At 43.5% G+C, this 24704-nt stretch overlaps 1 protein-coding gene and 1 long non-coding RNA gene across 2 annotated transcripts in view; one reads left to right on the top strand and one right to left on the bottom strand.

Annotated features, from left to right (window-relative positions):
* Window positions 1–7931: 7931 nt before the first annotated feature.
* LOC147916379 (uncharacterized) lies at window positions 7932–10127 on the bottom strand. Its single transcript, XR_015553045.1, has 2 exons — window positions 9553–10127; window positions 7932–8953 (listed from the first exon to the last, which is right to left on the bottom strand). It is a non-coding gene; the product is annotated as an uncharacterized LOC147916379 (long non-coding RNA).
* Window positions 10128–10162: 35 nt separating this feature from the next.
* NELFA (negative elongation factor complex member A) overlaps window positions 10163–24704 on the top strand; it is a 29562-nt gene continuing 15020 nt past the window's right edge. Inside the window, exon 1 of the mRNA XM_004432222.3 lies at window positions 10163–10428. Coding sequence (XP_004432279.2) covers window positions 10219–10428 — 210 coding nt within the window. The 5' untranslated portion in view covers window positions 10163–10218. The remainder of the gene's footprint in view (window positions 10429–24704) is intronic.

The following is a 24704-nucleotide window of genomic DNA, read 5'->3' as shown; positions in this document are numbered from 1 at the left end:
ATTCTAAGAAAATACTAGGAACATTGGACACCAATAAATTGGATAACCTAGATGAAATGGACAAATTCCTAGAAACACAAAACCTACAAGACTAACTCATGGAGACATAGAAAATCTGAATAGACCTATAACTAGTAAGGAGATTGAATCAGTAATCAAATATCTCCCGACAAAGAAAAGACCTGGACCTGATGGCTTCACTAGTAAATTCTACCAATTTTTTCTTTCTTTCTCATTTTTTTTTTGGTGAAGAAGATTGGTCCTGAGCTAACATCTGTTGCCAATCTTACTCTTTTTGCTGAAGAAGGTTGGCTCTGGCTAACATTTGTGCCCATCTTCTTCTATTTTGTATGTGGGATGCCTCCACAGCATGGCTTGATGAAGAGTGTGTCAGTCCATGACCGGGATTCGAACCTGCGAACCCCAGGCCACCAAAGAAAAGCACGTGAACTTAACCACTACACTACCAGGCTGGCCCGTCTACCAAATTTTTAAGGAAGAATTAACACCAATCCTTCTCAAACTTTCCCAAAAAATTGAAGAGAAGGGAACATCTCCTAACTCATTCTATGAAGCCAACACGACCTGATACCAAAGCCAGATAAAGACACTACAGGAAAACTGCTGACCAATAGTCCTTATGAACATCGATGCAAAAATCCCCAGCAAAATAGAAGCGAATAGAATTCAGCAGCATATTAAAAGGATTATACCGGGAGGGGGCATGGGGTGATTTCAGGATGTGGGTAATACTCTAGTTCTTGATTCAGGCATTGGAGACACAGCATGTCCACTTTGTGGAAGTTCAACTGTGCATTTATGATTTTGCGCATTTCCGTTACGTATTCACTAAAAAAAAAGTTTACTTATATTTTTAAACAAAGAATGAGGCAAAATAAAGACATGTTCAGACAGAGACAGAAGATCCTTAGGAAGGAAATTCTAAAGGATGTAGTTCAGGCTGAGATAAAAAGATCCCGGCTGGAAGATCTGAGAATGAAGGAGGAGCGGAGCTGGGGAAAATCTGGTGGTAGATGTAAAGACGCCATGGCTACATTAGACAACAGCAAAAAGATAGAAGTAAGATATTTGACAACATGTAAATCAGGAAAGGATAAATGGAGTTCAAGTGTTCTAGATAAAACACCCAAAGGACCTGTATTTGTGGTAGGAGGGTGAAGGTATTATTAAATTTATTTTGTCACGTTTTTACACGTTCATTCAGGTGTGATTGACGTACATAAACAATGTGATCAATTTTGACATATGTATATACCTATGTTGCCATCACCGCCATCAAGGTAATGAACATACCCATCACCCCCAATAGTTGCCTCGTCCCTGTTGCAGTCCCTCCGTCCTACCTCTCACTGGCACCCCCCCCCCAAAATAACCACTGATCTGTTTTCTGTTACTATAAATTAATTTGCGTCTTCTACAATTTTATGTAAGTGGAACCATACAATATATTCTATTTTTTGTCTGTCTTCTTTGAATTAGTACAATTATTTTGAGATTTATCTATGTTGTTGGGTGCATCAATAGTGCACTCCTTTTTAGTGGTGAGTAATGTTCCATTGTGTGGAAAAAGTACAATTTGTTTGAGCATTCACTTGTTGATGGACATTTGGGTAATTTCCAGTATTTGGCTATTACAAATAAAGCTGCTCTGATATTCACATACAAGTCTTTTATGGACATGTGCTTTCATTTGGGTTTTTTTTTATGTCTCTACTTAACATTTTTAGTCTTTCTTCCAGCTTCCTGAATGTTTGGAATACAGTTATAATAACTTTTAATGCCCTTGTCTACTGATTCTATCATCTATGTCATTTCTGGTTCAGTTCTTTCTTTTGTTTTTTTTTTTTTGTTTGTTTTGTTTTTTTAGGAAGATTGGCCCTGAGCTAACACCTGTTGCCAATCTTCCTTGTTTTTTTTCTTTTTTCTCCCCAAAGCCCCCAGTACATAGTTGTATATCCTAGTTGTAGTTCCTTCTAGTTCTTCTATGTGGGACGCTGCCTCAGCATGGCTTGATGAGTGGTGAGTGGGTCCGCGCCCAGGATCCAAACTGGTGAACCCCAGGCCACCAAAGTGGAACGCATGAACTTAACCACTGCACCACCAGGCTGGCCCCTCTGGTTCAGTTCTGATTGATTTTTTTCCCCTCTCATTATGAATTGTATTTTCCTACTTCTTTGTGTTTATGGTAATTTTTATTGGATGCCAGATATTATAAATTTTACAATGTTGGGTCATGGAGATTTTTTATTCCTTTATATACTTTTGAGCTTTGTTCTGGAATGTAAAGTTACTTGGAAATAATTTGATCCTTTTGGGTCTTCCTTTCAAGTTTTGTTAGGTGGGCTCAGAACAATCTTTAATCTGGGCCAATTTGGCCCTACCACTGAGGCAAAGCTTTCTGAAGATTCTACTCAATGCCTTATGGTTGGTGGGAACACAACCTATTTCTGGCCCAGTGTGAACTCTGAGGACTGTTCAACTTTGTTTGCCCCAGTGGTTCTTTCCCTAGCCTTGAGTAGTTTCTGCATGGTCATGTGGTGATCAGTACTCAGCTGGAAACTTGAGGGGAACACACTGCAGAACCCCAGAGCTTTTGTTTTCTCTCCCTATGCAGCTCTCTCCTCTCTGGTACTCTGCCCTAAAAATTTGTCATCTTGGGTTCCCCAAATTCTGAACTCTGTCTCTTGAAGTCAGGGACACTGCCCAGCTTTGTTTAGGTTCCTCCTCCCTGTCTTGCAGTCTGGAAAATTTCTCCAGGAGTAGGCCGAGCTGATCGTAGAACTCACCTGGTTGTTTCCCTTTTTTCAAGGATCATTGTTCTACACTGCCTGTTGTCTATTGCCTCAAAAACATTGTTTCATATTTTGTCCATTTTTTAGTGTTTAAAGTGGTAGGTCATATGGATAAGTGGAAGTTGTTATTATTCATTTTAGACTATGATAAGCTAAGCAGATCCATTGTGATTTCTAGTGAAACTACTAAAAAATAGAAACAGAATGAATAATTTTTAAACTAATGTGCATGGTAAAATGAAGGATAAAGAATAATCAATCCAAAAGAAGACACAGAAGGAAAGAACAAACATATCAATGATTTTTATTCAATGATAATGGATAAACATTCCAGTTAACGAAGATTGTCACTCTCAATAAAAAAGCAAAACCAATACAACTATACACTTGTGAAATTAGTAAAAGAAACCTCAACTAAATTGGAGTTGGGAAGGCCTGTAGGGGGAGCTCTCATGCCCTATCATACATGGTCAATTACTCCAAACAGGAAGAGACTAGCTTGCACCTCAGACAGGAAGGTGTTTTGTACTTTACTACCCAACAGGAGGAAGGAAGATTTCTCTCCCCACCTGGCAACAGTCCAGCCAATGAGAGACTGTAGCAACTCAACCAATGGGAAGCCTCTACACTTTGGATTCCCAGTTTCCTCCAATGGACTCTTTGTTTATTGCTTCCCCTTTTCCTCTATAAAAGCAGGGCCCTTCCTTTGTTTCTCTGGACTTGCCTGCGTTCTACCATAGCCTGCATATCCCAAGTTGCAAGCCTTTTGGTTGTTGTCAAATAAGGTCATTTTGCAGGTAAAACAGCTGGCCAATTTACTTTTTAGGTTGACATGCTGTTTATATGAGACACAACTACTTCATAAGGATACAGAAAGGTCGATAGTAAAAGAATGGATAAAAAGTATACTATGTGAATACTCATAAAAACAAGAGTGGTATCACTATGTTAATATTAGATAAAATAGGGCCGGCCCCGTGGCTTGGTGGTTAAGTGAGCACGCTCCACTGCTGGCGACCCGGGTTCGGATCCCGGGCTCGCACCGATGCGCTGCTTCTCCGGCCATGCTGAGGCTGCGTCCCACATACAGCAACTAGAAGGATGTGCAGCTATGACACACAACTATCTACTGGGGCTTTGGGGGGAAAAAATAAATAAATAAAATCTTAAAAAAAAAAAATAAAAATAATATTAGATAAAATAGATTTTAAGCAAGAGCAATAGAGAAATAGATGAATCCGCTATTATGGTTGGCGACTTCAACACCCCTCTATTGGAAGTGGACGGATCCAGCAGGCAGAAAATCAGTAAAGACATAGTTGAATTCAACAGCACCATCAATCAACTGGATAAAATGGGCATCTCTAGACTGCTTCATCCAACAATAGCAGAATATATATTCTTCTCAAACTCACATGGAACAGTCACCAAGATAGACCACATTCTGGGCTATAACACATTCCTTGACACATTTATAATTTTATTTATTTATTTATTTTTTCCCCAAAGCCCCAGTAGATAGTTGTATGTCATAGCTGCACATCCTTCTAGTTGCTGTATGTGGGACGCGGCCTCAGCATGGCCGGAGAAGCGGTGCATCGGTGCGCACCCGGGATCCGAACCCGGGCCGCCAGCAGTGGAGTGCGCACGCTTAACAGCTATGCCACGGGGCCGGCCCCTTGACACATTTAAAAGTATAGAAATCATACAATGTCTGTTCTTGAAACAGCACATAAAACATTGACCAGCTTAACCTAGTTTTGCTTCCTTAAAACACGTCATTGATTAATTAAACCTTGCTCTATAACAGAGACAGCACTGTGCATGTGCCAGGCAGGAACATATAGCCCCAGGATGACCCCAGAACCAAGAATCTTCAGAAATGTTGCCACCTGAGACCTTTATGAAATGAGAAGTCCTTCAGTAAGGAAAATCTGGCTTCTAGCAGCTTGATTACCATATATGGACTGATTCGAGATTAGCCAATCAGCTTCTGCCCCTAACTCCTAAATTTTGCCCAGAACCCTGGCTTGGGGAGACAGATTTGAGAGCCTTGCCTCCTGTGTCATTGCCAGTCAACCTCACAATAAAGCTCTTTCTTTTCTCAAAAGCTGGTGCCATAGAATTGGCTTCTATGTGTGTCAGGTAGTGAGCCCTTGCTTGGTAATACTCTCAGACCACGATGGAATTAAACTAGAAATCAGTAACAGAAAGATAGCTGCAGGGGCCAGACTGGTGGTGTAGTGGTTAAGTTCGTGCATTCCACTTTGGTGGCCCAGGGTTCAGAGGTTCGGATCCCAGGTGCAGACCTACACACTGCTCATCAAGCCATGCTGTGGCAGTGTCCCACATACCAAATAAAGGAAGATGGGCACAGATGTTAGCTCAGCGACAATCTTTTGTGTGTGTGTGTGTGTGTGAGGAAGATTAGCCCCGAGCTAACATCTGTTGACAATCTTCCTCTTGTTGCTGAGGAAGATTGGCCCTGGGCTAACATCAGTGCCCATCTTCCTCTACTTTATATGGGATGCCACCACAGCATGGCTTGACAAGCAGTGCGTCGGTGCACGCCTGGGATCTGAACCTGTGAACCCCAGGTTCCTGAAGCAGAGTGCATGGTCTTAACTGCTATACCACGAGGCTGGCCCCTCAGCAACAATCTTCCTTAAGCAAAAAGAGGAAGATTGACAACAAATGTTAGCTCAGGGCCAATCTTCCTCACCACAAAAGGAAGGAAAGAAGGAAGGAAGGACGGAAGGAAGAAAGGGAGGAAGGGAGGGAGGAAGATAGCTGGAAAATCCTCAAATACTTGAAGATTAAACAACACACTTCTACATAATGAATCAAAGAAGAAATCTCAAGAGAAATTTTTAAATATTTTGAACTAAACAAAAATGAAACACAACTTATCAAAATTTGTGGGATACAGTGAAAGCCATGCTTAGAGGGAAATTGATAGCATTTAATCATATATTAGAAAAGAAGAAACATCTGTACTCAATAATCTAAGTTTCTACCTTAGGAAATTAGAGAAAGAAGAGCAAATTAAATCCAAAGTAAGCAGAAGAAAAGAAATAATAAAAATTAGAGCAGAAATTAATGAAATTGAAAGGAGGAAATCAGCAGAGAAAAATCAATGAAACCATAAGCTGGTTCTTTGAAAATATCAATCAAATTGATGTCTCTAGTCAGGTTAACTAAGAAAAAAAAGAGAGGACAATACATACAAATATAGAATCATTATGTTGTACACCTGAAACTAATATAATGTATGTCAATTATACCTCAATAATAATAATAAAAAGATTAAAAGAATGGAGAGAACACAAATTACCAATATCAGAAATAAAAGGTGAGACATCATTACAGATCCCATGGACATTAAAAAGGGTAATGAAGGAATATTATGAACAACTCCATGCCCACAAATTTTTTTCTAGAAATTGACAAAGGATTCCAAAATGTGTATGGAAATGCAAAGGACCTAAAATAGCCAAAATAACTTTGCAAAAGAACAAAGTTGGAGGGCTAACACTATCTGATTTCAAGACTTATTATAAAGCTACAATAATCAAGACAGCGTGGTATTAGTATAAAGGTAGATGAATAAAACAGGATAGAGGGCTGGCCCTGTGGCGTAGCAGTTAAGTGCGCGTGCTCCACTGCTGGTGGCCCAGGTTCGGATCCCAGGCGTGCACCAACGCACTGCTTGTCAGGCCGTGCTGTGGAGGCGTCCCACATAAAGTGGAGGAAGATGGGCACGGATGTTAGCTCAGGGCCAGTCTTCCTCAGCAAAAAGAGGATTGGCATGGGTGTTAGCTCAGGGCTGATCTTCCTCACACACACACACACATAGAAAAGAGTCCAGAGATAAACTCCAAACATACATGGACAACAGATTTTTAACAAAGGTTCAAAAGCAGCTCATTTGAGAAAGGATAATCTTTTCCACAAATGGTATTGGGACAATTGGATATCCATATTTAAAAACAAACACTTTGACTTTCTAATTTTGCAATCTAATGGATGTAATGAGGCATCTTGTTATTTTAGTTTGGATTTTTCAGGTTATTGATAAGTTGAAGCATCTCTTTGCATGCTTCTCAGATATTTGGGTTTCCCTTCTATAAACTGCCCATTCTTATCTTTTGCCCATTTGTCTATTGGATCTCTGTCTTTTTCTCACTGATTTACAGGCATTCCTTTTTTCACTCTAAATATTAACCCACTGTTTACTTTTCAATATTGCAAATACCTCCTCCTACTGGTCTGCCTTCTCTCTTTGTTAAGCCAGTGGTTTAGCAGAATTTTTCCTGATGACCCAGAATTAGTTTCAAGGACGTAAAGCTGAAGACTCAAATACACCAAGTGCCACACATTCTACAGAAAGCTGCAAACAGTCAGGGTCAGAGCTATTTGGGTTGTTTCAAGTTTTTTGCTATTATGAATAAAGCTGCTATGAACATTTGCATACGTTTGCATACAGTGAACAAAGATTTTTATTCCAGCCGACCAAGGTTACAATTCAATCATTATTTGACAAATGGAGCTGCATCCAAATCTGCTCTTTTCCCGATAAATGTATTGTCATTAAATTTGATATGTAATCAACTGTAAAACTATTTCTCACCCTCAAACAAACTAGAATTATTAAACTGGAACTTCTCTTAGCTTCAGCACCACTTATTTCAGAACTTCACACATTAGTCAGTGACATGAAGCACTTCTTTGCTGAATCAGATTAGTTTTTGAATACTGGAGGAAATATTGCCTCCTTTTGTGTGTGCTATTCACAATGTAATGACTACAGACAACACACTTTTAAGTTTAATCTTCATTGTTAGCATTTTCTCTATTACTTTCGTAAGTCTAGACAATCAACAAAACAATCAAGCCCTGATTTGCAGCATTTGCTGGTATTCACGGTGTAAATACTCCCATCGTTGCTGCATTCAAGCTGCCAAGGGGACATCCACGAAGGTGGCGTCAGGGGAGAGTACAGGGGTGCAACGTTATGCAGCATTTCTGCCATGCGAGTACAATAGACCTGAATAACATCCAGACCACGAGTAATGGTGAAAGGAAGTAAAATACCTTGTAAAGGTATAGCAAAATGAATACAATAAAATGAAGTTTAATTTTTAGTAGAGGCTGTGTTGAATGACAAGCTTGTGAAATTCCTGAAAATTTAACAATTGTCTCTTGCAAGCCTGTGTAAGCTGGCTCCAGCACACAACTTGTGGGAGGGAGGGTAACTGGTGCAGTCCCTCCCAGATAACCTTCTGGCAGCCCTCTGTAACATTACCTGGGTGCCCTTCAGCCAATACCCATACTCTGGGGCAAGTACCTCCCAGACCCTCACACACAGTCCTGGAGGGACTTGTATGTGGGCCCTCATTGTAGAATGTCTGTAGGGCCAACAACTGGAAGCAATGTGAGGGTTTAATCCTAGGGGAACAGAAAGCTCAATCTCATCTCTGTCCATTGAAGACACAAACATACACTTTGTCTGTCAAGGACACACACATCAGACATATTCCGATCACCAGAGTAGGGAGTGAGGGGCCTAAGGAGAGAAGTGAGCTTTGGGATTGGTGATGGAAGGAAGAAAAATAGACTCGAATAAAATACAAGCAGAGTTGAGCCTCATCTCAACCAATGAGGAAGGCATGCCCTGATCTGAAGGGTCTGGACTGCTAACCTCTCCACCTCCCAGGTGCAGAAAGAACAGTGAAGCAGTGGGTGCCCCCCTCCCCTCTGCCAGTGGTCTCCATGAAGTGGGAGGATGGAGCCTGTGGGAGTGGTGGGCAGAGCCGGGAGGTGTGAAGGGGAGATCTGGGCACAGGCACCCCTTCCAGAGGTGAAGAGGTCCAGGTCCTGCAGGTCCTGAGCCCCTGAGGTGCAACCTGTGCTAGTGGTCCTTCCTCCTGCTCGCTGCCTGCAGTCTCTCTCAACCTCAGCTACAGTATCCTCTCCTCAGAGAGGTGGCCCTGGCCATGCGATGGGAAAACAAGTCCTCACTCCTCTCAGTTTGTGACCATACTCCGGAGCGCCTCCGAGTTTGCTGTCGTCGTCCACCAAAGGCCCAGTCCCGACTCTCAGCTCTGCAGAGACCGCTGGAGGCAGGTGAGGAAGCTGGCCTGGTGGGAAGGAGGGGGTTGGCCAGGGCAGGAGAGAGCCCCCTCGAGATAGAGGGGCACTCAGTTTTTGGCTGAAGCCCCAATTCTGTGGCTTCCTTGATAATGCCCAAGGCTGGCTGGAGCCTGGGGGTGGTAAGAACCGCCCCAAGGCAGGGCTGACTTCCTTTGGAAGGAGGCCTGACCCCTGATCCCCTCTTTGGGCACCTGGAAAGGGCAGGCCCAAACCTGGCAGGTGCGAATGTCAGGAACAGGCTCTAGGAAGGCCGCCTGCAGCTGACCCTGAGGACGTGGAGCTGCTGCAAGCATAGCCACTCAGTCCTGTCTCGGGACAGCTGCCCAGCAAACGGCAAACGCAGCAGGACTGGCCAGGCTTGAGAAGTTTGCCCAAGTCCCTTTCGGTGTAATGTGCATCACAGAACTGCCCTCCCATCACTCCCTGTCCCCTGCCCAGCTCTTTCTCCACACCCCCCTCACCATTGTAGGCTGCCCACTCCCTCCGGATCGCGGAACCCACAAAGGCAAAGGTTTGGGTCTGACTTGCTCGCTATTGTACCCCGGCACCTGGAACGGTGCAGGCACGTAGCAGGTGCTCAGCGCACCTGGACTGTTGAAGGAATGAACGCAAGCTGGACCCTGCCTGGCTCTCTTCGACAAAGATGTTCCTACAAGTCTTCTTGACCCGCAAGGCCGGCCGAGGACGCTCCCCCGTGAAGCGCGGGCGGGGAGGCCGGGGCCGTCTGCCTGCGCTGGTCTCGCTCTGGGACCCACGAGGGGAAGCAGGCGCGAGCCCGCCTCCTGGCCACCGAGAGGAGGGGTGCGCGGGACACCGGCGCGGGCGGGCCACGCATCAGCCTCGAGGCCCGAAGGGGACAGCGCACCGGGACGTCGGCCAACCAGGCAAGCACCCTCTAGCTCGCCCGGCGACTTCGAGCGCGAACGCCCGGGGGCCGCCGCCCAGCCTTCCGGGAGACCGAGCCCCGAGCGGCCGCCAGCCGCGCCGCACGCCACAAGGCCGCGACGCCCCTCTCCTGACGTCACCTTCCGCGGCCGCAGTGAGCCGGCCGCAGGCGCCGCCATGTTGCGTTACGGCAGCCGGCGGGCCTTTCTCGGCATCGCCACGAAGCGTCTCGCCGAGGCCCCGCCCCTCCGATGCCGTCAGCGCGGCCCGCCCCAGCGGGCGCCGCCATGTCGGGGGTCCTCGCCGCGGGTGCGTAGGTGTCTTCATAAGATGCCGGCTCGGCGGCGTCTGGTTCTCCCCCCGCAAGATGGCGTCCATGCGGGAGAGCGATACGGGCCTGTGGCTGCACAACAAGCTGGGGGCCACGGACGAGTTGTGGGCGCCGCCCAGCATCGCGTCCCTGCTCACGGCCGCGGTCATCGACAACATCCGCCTCTGCTTCCACGGCCTCTCGTCGGCCGTGAAGCTCAAGCTGCTGCTCGGGACGCTGCACCTCCCGCGCCGCACGGTGGACGAGGTGAGGCGGGCGGCGGGGGCGCGGGGCCGGCCTCCCAGGGACCCGAGACCCAGGCCCTCGCACCCCCTCTCCTCCCCTCCTCCGCCCCCCGGACCGTCACTGCCCCGACCCTCCCCCCGCCCCCTCCTGACCCTCCGCCTTCCCCGGCCCTCACACCCCGGGCCTCTTCCCCTCCGCCGGGCCTCACCCCTCCGGACGCTCAGCACCCCCTGTCCCCGACCCCCCCTCCCCGGGGCTCCCCCGGGCCCCGAATCTTCGCGGCGGGGGTGGGTCCGGAGGCCCGATTCCTGTGAGGAGAAGGCGGGGCCGCCGGCCCGCAGCGGGAGGTTGTGGGGGGCGCGCGGGGGGACGCGAACCCCCAGCTGCTGTCGGGCGCCTGTTAGCCGCCGGCGGTGGCCGGTTCCCGCGCTGCGACCAGCCGGGGGTCGGGCGAGATGCCCGGACAGACGCGGATTGTCGGAGGAAAGCGGTGCTTAGCGCCTCGAATTCCGGAGCCGGGAGTTTTGGACCGAATGTAGGAAATACAGTCCTGGTTTAAGGGGGTCCGTGACAACGGCCTGAGGGCAGTGCTGGCCGGAGTCGCCTGCTGCTTAAGGCCAGACTTGGTTTTGTAGGCGTAGTATAACTTTTCGGTTACTGTCGACTTTAATTTTATTTTTCTTTTACAACATATCCACCTATCTAGATCAGTCCGTATGTGGGGGTTCTTTCAACACACGAATGTTTTTGCATCATTCTAATTGGTGGATATGTGAGATTTGTTTTCTGTTTTTGTCCTTAAGGGTATCTTGTATCACTTTTCGTGAAAAATAAACTAAGTAGTGTTTCAGAATATTGAGGCAGCATAGTTGTTTAAACATTCCCAATTACGTACTGTTGCAATTATTATTACATTATAGTTTATGATTGTTTTTTATTGTGAGATATAACGCAGACGAAAGTGCGCGTTTGTTCAGTGGAACGAATAATATAGGAAAGGGACTGTGTAATTAGGCGCCTGTGACTCTCGCGCGGGTGAAGTAGAACAGAAGCCGACCCCACCTCTGCCTGATCGCAACCCTCGCCGTCTCTCCTCCCCCACCTAGGGAGGTGATCATTTATTTGCCCTTCTTTGTAATTTCACCAATTATATATGCATTTGTCAACAATAGGGTTTGGTTTTGCCTGATTTGAGGTTAATATTATGGTATTTTGTGTGCGTGGTGTGGGTGTGTCTTTTTTTGGTTGACACCTTGACGGATTCATCCAAGTTGCCGCTGCCTGTGGTTTAATTTTCTTGCTGAGTAGCGTTCCGATCTCTGAGCAGGCAGCATTTTATCCGCTCTATCGTAGGGAGACAGTTGGGTTGTGGTCAGCCTTTTGCTGTTGTGAATAATGCTGTTACCAACATTATTGTGTTTGTTTTGGGTGCCTTTAAGCACACATTTCTCCAGGGTATAATATCTAGGAGTTGAATTGGGGAGGGGGTCATGGCATTTTGCCAAATTGTGTTTCGAAGTGGTAGTGTCAACTCCCCACCGATGCTGGCCAGCCCGGAGGGCGTGTGAACTTGGTGTTCAGTGGCTTTAATTTGTATTTGCCTTAATACTGATATGGTTGAGCATCGTGTGTGTTGATTCACTGTTTGATTTTCTTCTTTGTGAATTGTCCCTTCAAATCTTTTGGCTTTTTTCCTGATTTTTTTTCATTGCTTTACAGGAATTTTTTCTTTTTTAAATAAATGTTGGATAGCTGTCGTTTTTCAGTTATATATGTAACAAATATCTTCCAGTTGTGGCTTGACTTCTCTTTCTTCATGGAATCTTTGAATGCACAGAAGTTCTCAGCTGCAACTAGATAGGTGTATTTGTCTTCCCTTTGTGGTTGGGGCCGATTTTGTGTTGTTTAGGATATGCCTCCCTGCCTGAGGGGGTGGGGGACTCCCCGTTGTCTTGTCAGAGCTGTGCAGTTTTGCCTTTCATATTTGAGTCTTCAGCCTACCTCGAATTGATCATTGTGTGAAGCTGGAGTCCAGTTTTAGTATTTTCCACCTGAATGTCCATTTAGTCCGGCACTGTTGATCTGCACTGTCACTCCTGCTGTGGGTCTGTTGCTGGGCTCCACTCTATTCTTTTAGGCTATTTATATATCACTGTGCTAATAACCCGCTAGGTCCCATTACTGCCACTTTATACACACTGAGTGTTGACAGCTGACAGAGCAGACCTCCTGCTTCACTCTTCAGGAGGGTCTTCGGCTGTTCTCGGCCCTTCGCCCTTTGTATATGTTTCATCTTCACTTCTCAAGTTATACATATACACACGTACAGCTAGTTGGGATTTTGATTAAGACTCAGTTGAATTTATAGTTCATTCTGGGCTGAAATCATGTTAATATTGAATCTTATAAATTGTGAATATAGGCATATCTCTCTATTTAGATCTTCTTTAAGATTTGTTATACAGTTTTATGATTTTCTCCATAGAGGTCTTCCATCTTCTGTTAGATATATTCCTAGATATTTTATATTTTTTCATGTTTTAAATGATACCTGTTAAAATTTTATTTTATTTTTAGATGCTTGTGAATAGCATCTGTGCCAAAGTATTAATTGCAATAATTTTCCTGTAGACTCTTATTTTTCTGTGTACTTACTATTATTTTCTTTCTTCTTCCAATTACCTTTTATTTCTTTTTCTTGCCTTGTTGTACTCACTAAGACACTCTGGTACATTGTCTTGTTTCTGATGACACAGGGAGAACTTTGAATGTTTTGCCAATCTTATGTTTCCTGGGTTTTTTTGGTAGATATCTTTAATCTGGTTAACGCAATTCTCTTCTATTCTTAGAAGACTTAAAAAATTAATTGTGAATTTTTTAACAGCTCTATTGTGATATAATTCACATACCATAAAATTCACCCATTTAAAATGTACAATTCAGTGGTTTTTAGTATATTCACAGAGTTGTGCAACCATCATCCTAGTCAATTTTAGAACATTTTCATCAGGCCCAAAATAAACCCTGTACCCATTAGCAGTCTCCCACCCCACCAGCCCTAGGCAATCACTAATCTACTTTCGGTGTCTATGGATTTGCCTATTCTGGACATTTCATATAAATGGAATCATACAATATGCGGTCTTTTGTGACTGGCTTCTTTTACTTAGTCTAATATTTTCAAGGTTCATCCATGTTGTGGCTTGTATCAGTACTTTATTCTTTTTTATGACTGAATGATATTCCACTGTATTGATAGACCACATTTTATTAATAAATTATTCATCAATTGATGAACATTTGGGTTGCTTCCACTTTTGGCTATTATGAGTAACGCTGCTGTGAAAATTCATGACAGGTTTTTATGGACATATGTTTTCAATCCTCAAGTATATACCTGAGAGGAATTGCTTGGGTCATACAGTAACTCTGTGTTTAACATTTTGAGGAACTGCCAAACTGTTTTCCACAATGACTGCAGCATTTTTATGTTGTACACCAATGATATTTGAGTGTTTTGATTTCTCATATCCTTGCCAATCTTTGTTGTTATCTGTCCTTTTTATATAGCCATTCTAGTAGGTGTGAACATGAATGAATTTTGATTTTTATCAAATGCTTACATATGTAATGATATGTAATTCACCACATTAACAGACTAGCATTAATTGTAAACCAACCTGGCATTCCTGAGGTAAACCTAACTTGGTCACTTTGTGTTGTTGGATTATGTTGTCCTGATATTTTGTGTAGGAATTTTCTATCTATGTTCATGGGTGAGGCTAACCTCTAATTTTACTTTCCCAAACTGTCTGTCAGATTTTGGTATTGAAGTTACACTACTCTTATAAAAGGAGTTGTAGCTTATCCGCTATTTTCCTCTTCTTTGGAAAGGTTGTTTAATAATGGAACTGTTGAGCCGGCCCCGTGGCTTAGCGGTTAAGTGTGCGTGCTCCGCTGCTGGTGGCCCAGGTTCGGATCCCGGTCGCGCACCGACGCACTGCTTCTCTGGCCATGCTGAGGCCGCATCCCACATACAGCAACTAGAAGGATGTGCAGCTGTGACATACAACTATCTACTGGGGCTTTCGGGGGGAAAAAAAAAAAAAAAAAAAAAAAAAGAATGGAATTGTTTCTTCCAAAATGTTTGGTAGAACTTAGTAATAAAGCCAGCTGGGGGACCTGAATTTTCTTTGTGGGAAGGTTTGTTTTTTTTTTTTGGGAGGGGAAGAAGATTAGCCCTGAGCTAATATCTGTTGCCAGTCCTCCTCTTTTTGCTGAGGAAGATTGGCCCTGGGCTAACATCCATGCCCATCTTCCTGTACTTTACGTGGGACTCGGCCACAGCATGACTCAACGAGCAATGTGTAGGTCCCTGCCCAGGATCCAAACCTGTGAACCCCGGGCCGCCGAAGCGGAGCACACGCATTTAACCGCTCTGCCACCGGGCCGGCCCCTTCGTGGGAAGATTTTTGAGTACCGATTTTTGGTTTTATGTTCTTCTTAAATGAAGTTTTGATGTTATATTTTTCTAGGGATTTGGCCATTTCTACTAAAACTTCAAATTTATTGTCATAAAGTAGTTAATAATATTCTTTTTAATATCAGAAGTATATGCAGTAATAGTCCCTTTTTCATTTTTTTTTTTCTTGATTCATCTTACCAGATGTTTGTCAATTTTATAAGACTTGTCAAAGTACCGACCTTTGGCTTTGTTGATATTCTCTTATGTGTTTGTTTTCTGTTTCACTAATTTTTGCACTTTCGTTATTTTCTTCCTTCTACTTTCTTTGTGTTTATTTTTTTGTTCTTTTTCTAATCTCTTAGGATGGATGCTGACCTCATTTTCCAGCCTTTTTTCTTTCTAAAATATATACATAAAGCCATAAATGTTCCTCTAATCACAGCTTTAGCTACATCCTACAAGTTTTGATAGTGTTTTCATTACCCAGTCACAAAATCTTGTAGTTTTTATGATGCTTTCTTCACTAACCCCTGTATAATTTGGAAATGTTTCTTAATTTGCATATATTGGAGGGGGAGAGGTTTTAGTTGTTTTTTTGTTCATTTGTTTTGTTTTGTGAGGAAGATCAGCCCTGAGCTAACATCCAATGCCAATCTTCCTGGTTTTTTTTTTTTTTTTTGCTGAGGAAGATTGGCCATGAGCTAACATCCGTGCCCATCTTCCTCTACTTTATATGGGACACTGCCACAGCATGGCTTGATGAGCGGTGCATCGGTGTGCGACTGGGATCCAAACCTGTGAGGCCCGGGCTGCTGAAATGGAGCGTATGCACTTAACCGCTGCACCACTGGGCCAGCCCCTTTAGTTATGTTTTTATTAGTGATTTCTAGCTGTATTGAATGCTTGTCAGAGACTATAGTCTATATTATTTCAGTTTAAAATTTAAGATTTACTTAATGACAAAATTTATGGCCAGTTTTAATAAACATTGCAAGTGAGCTTGAGAAGCGTGTTTATTCTCTAGTTTTGAGATCTGTTGCCCAGTATATATTCATTAGGTCAAATTTGTTTAATCATGGTCTACTATATTCTTTTTGATTTTTTAAAAAATTATTTTATCAATTAGTGAGGGGGGTATGTTGATCTATATTATGATTATGGATTCGTCTATTCCTCTTTATAGTTTTATCAACTTTTGCTTTATAGATTTTGAGGCTATGTTATTAGGTGCATGTAAGTTTAGAAGTGTTACAGTTGCCTTGTGAACTGACCTATGGATCTTTATATAGAGGTCTCTCTATTTGGTTTTGTCTTTAAAGTCTATTTTTGTTCAGCATTAATATAGGCATACCAGCTTTCTTCCATTGTGTGTGTGTGTGTGTGTGTGTGTGTATAGTTTGTTCTTGGGTTTTGTCCGTATTACAAGAAATTATAGTAAAGAACTCCCTTAACTAGATTGCAAAAGGACTAGGCCATTCTGGGTAATTAACTTTTCTGAAAAACACTTTTATTTATATTCTTGGTATTAAAAAAACTTTCTAAAACATCCTAAGTCACTTAGCTTAGTTATCTTTCTTTAGTTATTTAAGAGTCCTAATGGGGGACGGCCCAGTGGCATAGTGATTATGTTCGTGTGCTCAGCTTCGGCAGCCTGGGGTTTGCAGGTTCGGATCCTGGGCCCAGACTGATGCACCACTTGTCAAGCCATGCTGTGGTGGCGTCCCATATAAAGTAGAGGAAGATTGGCAACGGATGTTAGCTCAGGGCTGATCTTCCTCACACACACAAAAAAGAAAAATAAATAAAAAATACATTTAAAAAAAAGAGAGGCCAGCCTGGTGGCACAGCGGTTAAGTGTGCGTGCCCCGCTTTGGCGGCCCTGGATTCGCAGGTTCAGATCCTGGGCGTGCACCGATGCACTCGTCAAGCTGTGCTGTGGCGGTGTCCCATGTAAATTAGAGGAAGATGGGCATGGATGTCAGCCCAGGGTCAGTCTTCCTCAGCAAAAAAGAATAGGATTGGTGTTGGATGTTAGCTCAGGGCTGGTCTTCCTTACACACACACACAAAAAGTCTGATTCCTTATAGATATCATTCTGAAGGTTAAGCTTTTCTACATAGAACCATAGATACAGGGGGACTAGGTGACTGGGCTGTATGTGTTCCACACTGTATTAGACAGGGTTCTCCAGAGAAACAGAACCAATAGGATATGTGTGTGTGTGTATACCCTGTATATACCTATGTATGCCATATACAGAGAGAGTGAGAAAGAGATATTGCTTTATATTAAAAGGAATTGGCTCATGTGATTATGCAATCTGAGAGGTCCTAGGATTTGCAGCCAACAAACTTGAGATCCAGGAGAGCTGATGTGTAGTTCTAGTCCAAAAGCCAGCAGACTAGAGACTCAAGAAGAGCAGATATTTCAGTCCAAATCTGAACACTGGAAAAAAACGAATGTCCCAGCGCAAGTATTCAAGCTGGAGTGTTACTCAGCGTTTTTGTTGTGTTTAGGTCTTCAGTTGATAGGATGAGGCCCACCCATATTAGGGAGGACAATCTGCTTTACTCACTCTACCAATTCAAATCTCATCCAGAAACATCGTCACAGACACACCCACACTAATGTTTGACCAGATGTCTGGCACCCCCTGGCCCAGTCAGGTTGACACAAAATTAACCATCATGCACAACATCTGCTACAACTTGTATTTCTTAGTGAAATCTTGAAACAGTACACTTGTTTTGTGGTTTATTTATTCCTCGTAAAAGCTAAGTAAACAACAGCTCTTAGCTAATACTGGGGAGGAGGAAAAGAGATTTCAGTGATCCAGTATTTTAGTTTATTTAGTGAGGAATACAGAAGTGAGTTAAGGCCCCTGCTCTCTAAGAATTTATTATCTAGTTAAGGAAGTATGAATTATGTCTTGAAAATCCAGGCAGATGATTTCAGGATACAGTGTATATGAGGTGTTTTGCTAGCAACAAAGTGTCATAAAATGTGAATACTGACTTCATGATGTTTTAGCTATATTTGAAAGGGCTTTGAGGAAATGATAAATGCTGCTACTGGATAAAACCAGTGATCCCTCTGGTCCGAGACCTTGACACTGGCACCAAAGGAAGTTTTAGGGAGAGCAGAGGTGACTGAGATAACTGTTTAATGTATAAAATTATCCAATTCATGAGACTACCATGGGAAATCTTGGGAATTCCAGTAATCAATGACTGGGATAGCTATGTATTTATCAGCTGAAATAACAAACAGATAAGACCAGCTGTAAAGTGAACAAAAATCACAGACTCTTGGAAACTTTGCTGTTTGGAATCATATCAGTAAGAATGAAACATCCCACTTTTGCTTGGAGGATCTAAGACACTTTGACACAGAGAAGCAGCTTCAATGTCCAGCCCAGGTGCAGAGGTCAGATAAGAGGTGTCTGAACATGACTTCCACATCTCTTACCTTTGTTGTTTCCAGGGAAGCTGGACCCAGGTCCCTGTCACAGATTTGATGCCGACCTTTTACACACAGACTCAGCACTTCACTGAAGCTTTACCTGAACCCCACCGTTCCCCCCGAATTCCATACCTCTGTTGTTGTCTTTCTGTGCTGAGGCACCCGTGGTGCCTCCGGTGTATGACTGTCATCACAGTGAGTCAAGAACCTGATGTTGTCGGCCATAGGTTTGCCCCTGGTGGTCTTAGGCCGATTGGCCTAGGACAGTGGCTTCCTGTTGTAGTTCTGCGGTTCCTTATGACATGTTTTGGTGAAAAAAAATTTAATTTATCCTACAAAATTTGTTGGGCTTCCTTAAATTATGATTATCTTTCATCTGTTCTAGAGAACTCTCAGCAATTATCTCTTCAAATATTGACTTTGCCCCAGTTTTTCTTCCCTTTCTCTCTGAATGTCCAGTTAGGTGTGTGTGAGACTCCTCTGTTTTCTGTGTAGCCTCTTCATATTTTCTAATAATTTCTTCCCTATTATGTAACGATCTGGATAGCGTCTGACTTATCATTCCATCTCTTTCTTCTTCTCTTGTTAAACTTATTTACTGATTTCCTTTTCCTTTCTACAAGGTCTCTTCTGTTTTACTTATCTCCTTTATCTCCACATCCTACTCCCACTTTCCTAGGTAGCAACCATTTGTTCTGTCTTATACATGTCTTTTTGTATGTGTTCTTTAAAAATGTGTATTGCTTTTAGGAACTTTTTTTTCACTTTAGAAATAATTGACATAAACTGCCCGTATTTAAAGTGTACACAGTGTGACATGTACACACCTGTAAAACCACTACAATGAAGATAACGAACAGACCGCACCCTAATTCTTCTCCAGCCTCTTCGTGCTCTCTCCTCCCGTCCCCCTCCCCATGCTGAGGTAACCACTGATCTATTTTTTGTTACTATAGATTAGTTTGCATTTTCTAGAATATTGTATAAATGGAATCATATAGAGTGCTTTTTTGATCAGGCTTTTTTCACTCAGCATCATTATTTTGAGATTCACCCATGTGTTATGTGTATTAATAATTCATAACTTTTACTGCTGAGTAGTGTGTTCCTCTGTATGGACATGCTACATATAGGGATATATCCTTGTGTGGACTGTTGTTTCTCTAGAGGAAGCACCTAGGAGAGGGATGGCCAGGTCCTAATGGTAGGTGTGTGTTTAACTTTTAAAGAAACTGCCAGACTGCTCTCCAAGGTGGTTGAATCATTTCACTTTCCCACCAGGTGTGCGTGAGAGTTCTGCTTGTCCTTGTCAACATTTGGTACAGTCTTTTTAATTTCAAACATTCTAATATGGTTCAGTTTGCATTTCCATATGACTAATGATGTTGAGCATCTTTTCTTGTCTGTCTTGCCAGCGTAAATCTTCTTTGGTGAAGTGTTGATTCAGATCATTTGGGGCATATATATATATATGTGTGTGTGTGTGTTTTTTTTTTTTTTTTTTTGGTGAGGAAGATTAGCCCTGAGCTAATGTCTGTTGCCAATCCTCCTCTTTTTGCTGAGGAAGATTGGCCCTGAGCTAAGATCCGTGCCCATCCTCCTCTCCTTTATATGTGGGATGCCTGCCACAGCATGGCTTGTTAAGCAGTACATAGGTCTGTGCCCGGGATCTGAACCTGCAAAACCCGGGCCACTGAAGCAGAGCGTGCAGATTTAACCACTATGCCGCTGGGCCAGCCACTGGGGCATATATTTTTTAATTGATGTAAATTATATTGTCTTACATACCTCAATCAATTTTTTTTAACAAAACATTATTTTTAATATTCACCCATGTTGCAGTTCATCTAATCCAAAGGTTGGCAAACTGAGGCCTGTGACCTGTTTTTGTAAGATCTGTGAGCTAAGAATGTTTTAAACATTATTAAAGGGTTATTTAAAAAAAAAAAAAAGAAATGAGACAGTGACGTTATGTGGCCCACAAGGCCTAAAATAGTCACTCTCTGGCCCTTTACAGAAAAATGAGCCGACTCCTGAGCTGCTCAGCTGTGCCCCCCTGTTGCCGTCCTCGTGCACTTCCCTCTTGAGCACTGGGTGGCAGGCTGCCTCCAGCTCTGCCAGGACAAGTAATCCTGTGACACAGAGCTTCTTACCCATGTTACTCTGAAGACTTATCTGGAGTCTGTGCCCAGGGGTGGAATTGTGCCATCACAGAATGTATTTGCTTAAGTGGTGACGGGAGATGTCTGCACTCCCACCTGCAGTGCCTGAGGGCGCCTGCACCACCCCTCCCCCGCCCACCAAGAGCTGTGTCCACTTGGCTGTTTTGGCAGATCATATGGTTGGAAAGTGCTGCCTCCTGTTCATCTGGGTTTCTCTGCTTCATTTGGGGCATCTGTTCCTGTGTTTGTTGCCTTCTCAGATTTCCTCTTTGTACACTGCCTGTTAATAGCATCTGCCTATGTTTCTATTGGGGTTGCTGTTGTCTTGTTGATTTGCAGGGGCTTGTTGTACATCTTGGATGTTAAGCACTCCTGGTTTTGAACATTACAGGTTGTATCTGCCATTCTGTTACCTGCCTGTTAACTTTTCCATTTGCCCTTCACTGAGCAGAAATCTCTTAATTTAATACACAGTAGTAAATTTTTTGGCTTATAGCTTGTGCTTTTGAAGTTTTCTTTGCTAAGTCATTAGATGTGCATCTTTTGTTTCTCTTCACTTTCTAGTAGTTCTGTTCACGGATAGGTCTCTAATCCATCAGGAGTACGCCCTGTATGTGCTGTTAGATTGGGAGTCAGTTTTATTTTTCTCTGTGTTCTGAGCCCAGGGTCCCCAACCACGCATTTAGTAGATGCAAACCATCTCTCCTTTTCTCATGGATTTGTGGTGCCATGTGTGTGCGCATGTGTGATATTCCAGCAGTCCACTCCAGGTTGCCCTGTTGACAAGAACTGGAAGCCCCATACTTATTCACACATCTGTCTCCCCCCAGAGACACAGTAAAAGTATACCACAAGAACATGGCTGAAGGTAGGATACTTGATGATTTCGTTTCATCTAAAAGTGGTTGTCTTAGTCTGCTTGGGCTGCCATAAGAAATTACCATAAACTGGGTGGTTAAAACAACAGACATTTATTTTCTTACAATTCTGGATGATGGGAAGCCCAAGATCAAGGTCCCAGTCTGAGTCCCAATCTAACAGCTGGCTGATTCACTTCCTTGTGAGGGCCCTCTTCCTGACTTGCAGACGGCAGGCAGCCTTCTTGTTGTGTGCTCACAGGACAAGAGAGACACTAATTTTATAAGGACACTAATCCCATTCGTGAAGGTCCCACCATGAAGGTGACCTAATCGCCTCCAAATACCATCGCTTTGAGAATTAGGATTTCAGCATATAAATTTGAGGGGGGACACACCACCATACGGTCTATAATAATGGTTTTTTTGTTTTTTTGTGTGTGTGAGGAAGATTGGCCCTGGGCTAACATCCGTGCCCATCTTCCTCTACTTTATATGGGACGCCACCACAGCATGGCTTGACAAGCGGTGCGTTGGTGCACACCCGGGATCCGAACCTGCGAACCCAGGGCTGCCGAAGCAGAGCGCACGCGCTTAACCGCTACGCCACCTGGCCGGCCCCAACAATGGTCTTTTTTGTTTTTCACCTCCCTGCCTTTTTTTTTCCTTTAACATTTTTGTAAATATTGTCCAATTTGCCTCATGGTAGTTGTATTAGTTTGCTAGGGCTGTTGTAACAAACTACCACAAACTGGACGTCTTAGAACAACAGAATGTATCGTCTCACATCTCTGAGGGGCCAGAAGTCAAATTCGTGCCTCTCTCCTAAGTTCTGGTGGCTGCAGGTGTCCTTTGGCTTATAGGGGCATCAGTCCAGTTAGTTGCTCAGCCATTTTCCCTCTCTACATGTCTGTCTCTGTGTCCAAATTTCCCCTTTTTGTAAGAACACTAGTCACGTTGGATTAAGACCTACCCGAATGACCTCGTCTTAACTGATTCCTCTGTAAAGGCCCTATCTCCAAATAAGGTCATATTCTGAGATCCTGGGGGTTAGGACTCCAGCATATCTTTTTGGAGGGGCGCAATTCAACCTGTAACAGCAGGTTTTTGTGAACATAAGTGAATTCTCAGTTTATTTTGTGCTTACCTGTGAGCTTTTTTGAGACCGAGTCCTGTATCTTGCTCATTTAGAGATTCCCTATCCCACCTTGCCTGGCCCTTAGTGGAGACTCAGTGAGTGTCTGTGGAATGAGTGAGTTATTAGAGGTTCACGTTAATCACAAATCTGTCCCAGTCAGTGCATATGGGGTAGCCTCGTCTGTTTCCTGTCTCACAGGACCTCCTTTATCTAGTTGGTCTCCCATTGGTGGGCGTGGAGCTATTTCCTGTCTTTTGTTGCAGTGAATTCTCTCAGGACGCATGTCATTTTGCACAGGTGTGTGAGATAGCTAGAGGATTTATTCTTGGAAGTGCTAATTGCTCTGGCAGAAAGCACATACCTTATCAATTGTGATGAATGTTGCTAAAATAAACTTTGTAGAGGTTATGGCCATTTAATTTCTTGTCAGTGTGTGGTCACCTGCTCCTTGGGAAGGGTTCACCCCTTCCAGACACTGTTCCAGGTGCTGAATCCTCAGGATGACTGTGTAAGCTGATGCTGTTAACTTATTATAGAGGGGGAAATTGTGGCACAGGCATGGGTAGGAATGTACCCCCGCTTTCCCGGGGAGCAGTGGCAGATTCAGGGTTTGGCCCTGGGTAGTTGGACTCAGGAGCGTGTGCCGCAGAGCGCTTTGCCATCCCACCTGTCCTCCCAGACAAGCCAACAGTGGTCACACCGCTCCAGCCTGCTAGTCTCACAAGTGGGAGGTGTGTCTCATCCTAGTTTTAAAGATTTTATTTATTTTATTTTTTGCCCCCAAAGCCCCAGTAGATAGTTGTATGTCATAGCTGTACACCCTTCTAGTTGCTGTATGTGGGACTCGGCCTCAGGATGGACAGAGAAGTGGTGCCTCGATGCGCACCCGGGATCCGAACCCGGGCTGCCAGCATCGCAGCGCGCGCACTTAACCACCAAGCCACAGGGCCGGCCCTCATCCTAGTTTTAAATTTTGCATTTCTCTTACATCAAATGAGGCTGGGTATCCTTTGCATTTTTAAGAGTTTTTAATCATTTTTCTAATGATAAACTTTCTCTTATTGACCTGTAGGATCAACCTCTGTATATGTGTGTGTATATATATATTTTATATACATATATATTGGGTTTTTTTAATTGCCTGTGATAGGAGTCGCAAGTATTTTTTCCCCAGTTTGTCATTTCTCTTTTGATTTCATTTATGGGGTTTGGAGTTTTTTGTGTTTTTCCATGTGAAAAAATACTTGTGTAGTCAAATTCAAATTCTTGTCTTTTATGGCTCCTTGGTTTAGAATCATACTTACAGAAGTTTGCTTCACTTAGCAATCATAAAAAAGAAGGACTTGTATGGTTTCTTCTGGTGCTTTTACAGTCTTATTTTTCAAATTGAAATCTGATCCATTTGAAGTTTATTTGGGAATGAAGGGAGAGGTAGGGAACATAGTCATATGGCATTTATAATACATCTTAATATCTGGTAAGATTAATCTCCCTCTTTTTAAATTTTCTTATTTTTGTTGATGTTTTCATAGGAAGTTTAGAGTCAGACTGCCGTGTTCTGTGGAGAAAATCTTTCTGGAATTTGAGTGGGGTCACCCCAAACTAAAAGACTAACTGAGGGATAAGGTCCATCTTTAAGTGTTGAGAGCACCATACTTGTCATCTGTTCGAGCCCTTTTAGGGCTCCTCGTCATTGTAACATGTTCTTAGAGATTTCACGACATCTTAGGTGTGTTTCTAGGTATGGTCTTTTCTATTGCTTTTGTCACCTCCTATTGTCTTACTGTGTCTTGAACTAATTTCTCTCCTTTATGTCCTTATTTTAGAGAGTTTTAAAAATTTATGGTACTATCATTGGTCACAGTGTCATTTGCTCTGTAGAAGCATTTCTCTGGTGAATATTGGTTTTTGTGGTCCTTTCTTCTTTTTGTTTGACTCTTTGGCTGCTCTTCTGCTAGTTTCTTTAGGATTCTAACTCCTCTTGACTGAAGCAGATGCTTCCTGGCCCAGCTGTTTATAGGAACTTCGTGTCAGGGAGGGCCAGAGCCTTGTTGCATCTGACAGGGACTGTCCCTTGGACACAGGCCTTTCCTTGTCCTCCACCTGCCCAGGTTGGCTCAGCAAGGCTATCCCATGCAGTCTCTGCCCCTGCCAGCCCACTGTCAAGGTTCCTCCTCTAGAGAGCTCAGCTGTGGTTCTTGGCACGTGCACTT

Source organism: Ceratotherium simum, chromosome 8, assembly GCF_057802395.1.
Source record: "Ceratotherium simum simum isolate JZ-2026a chromosome 8, ASM5780239v1, whole genome shotgun sequence".
Classification (NCBI taxonomy): Eukaryota; Metazoa; Chordata; class Mammalia; order Perissodactyla; family Rhinocerotidae; genus Ceratotherium; species Ceratotherium simum.
Note: the sequence above shows the minus strand (reverse complement) of the source record. Positions and strands in the feature narration are given on the sequence as shown.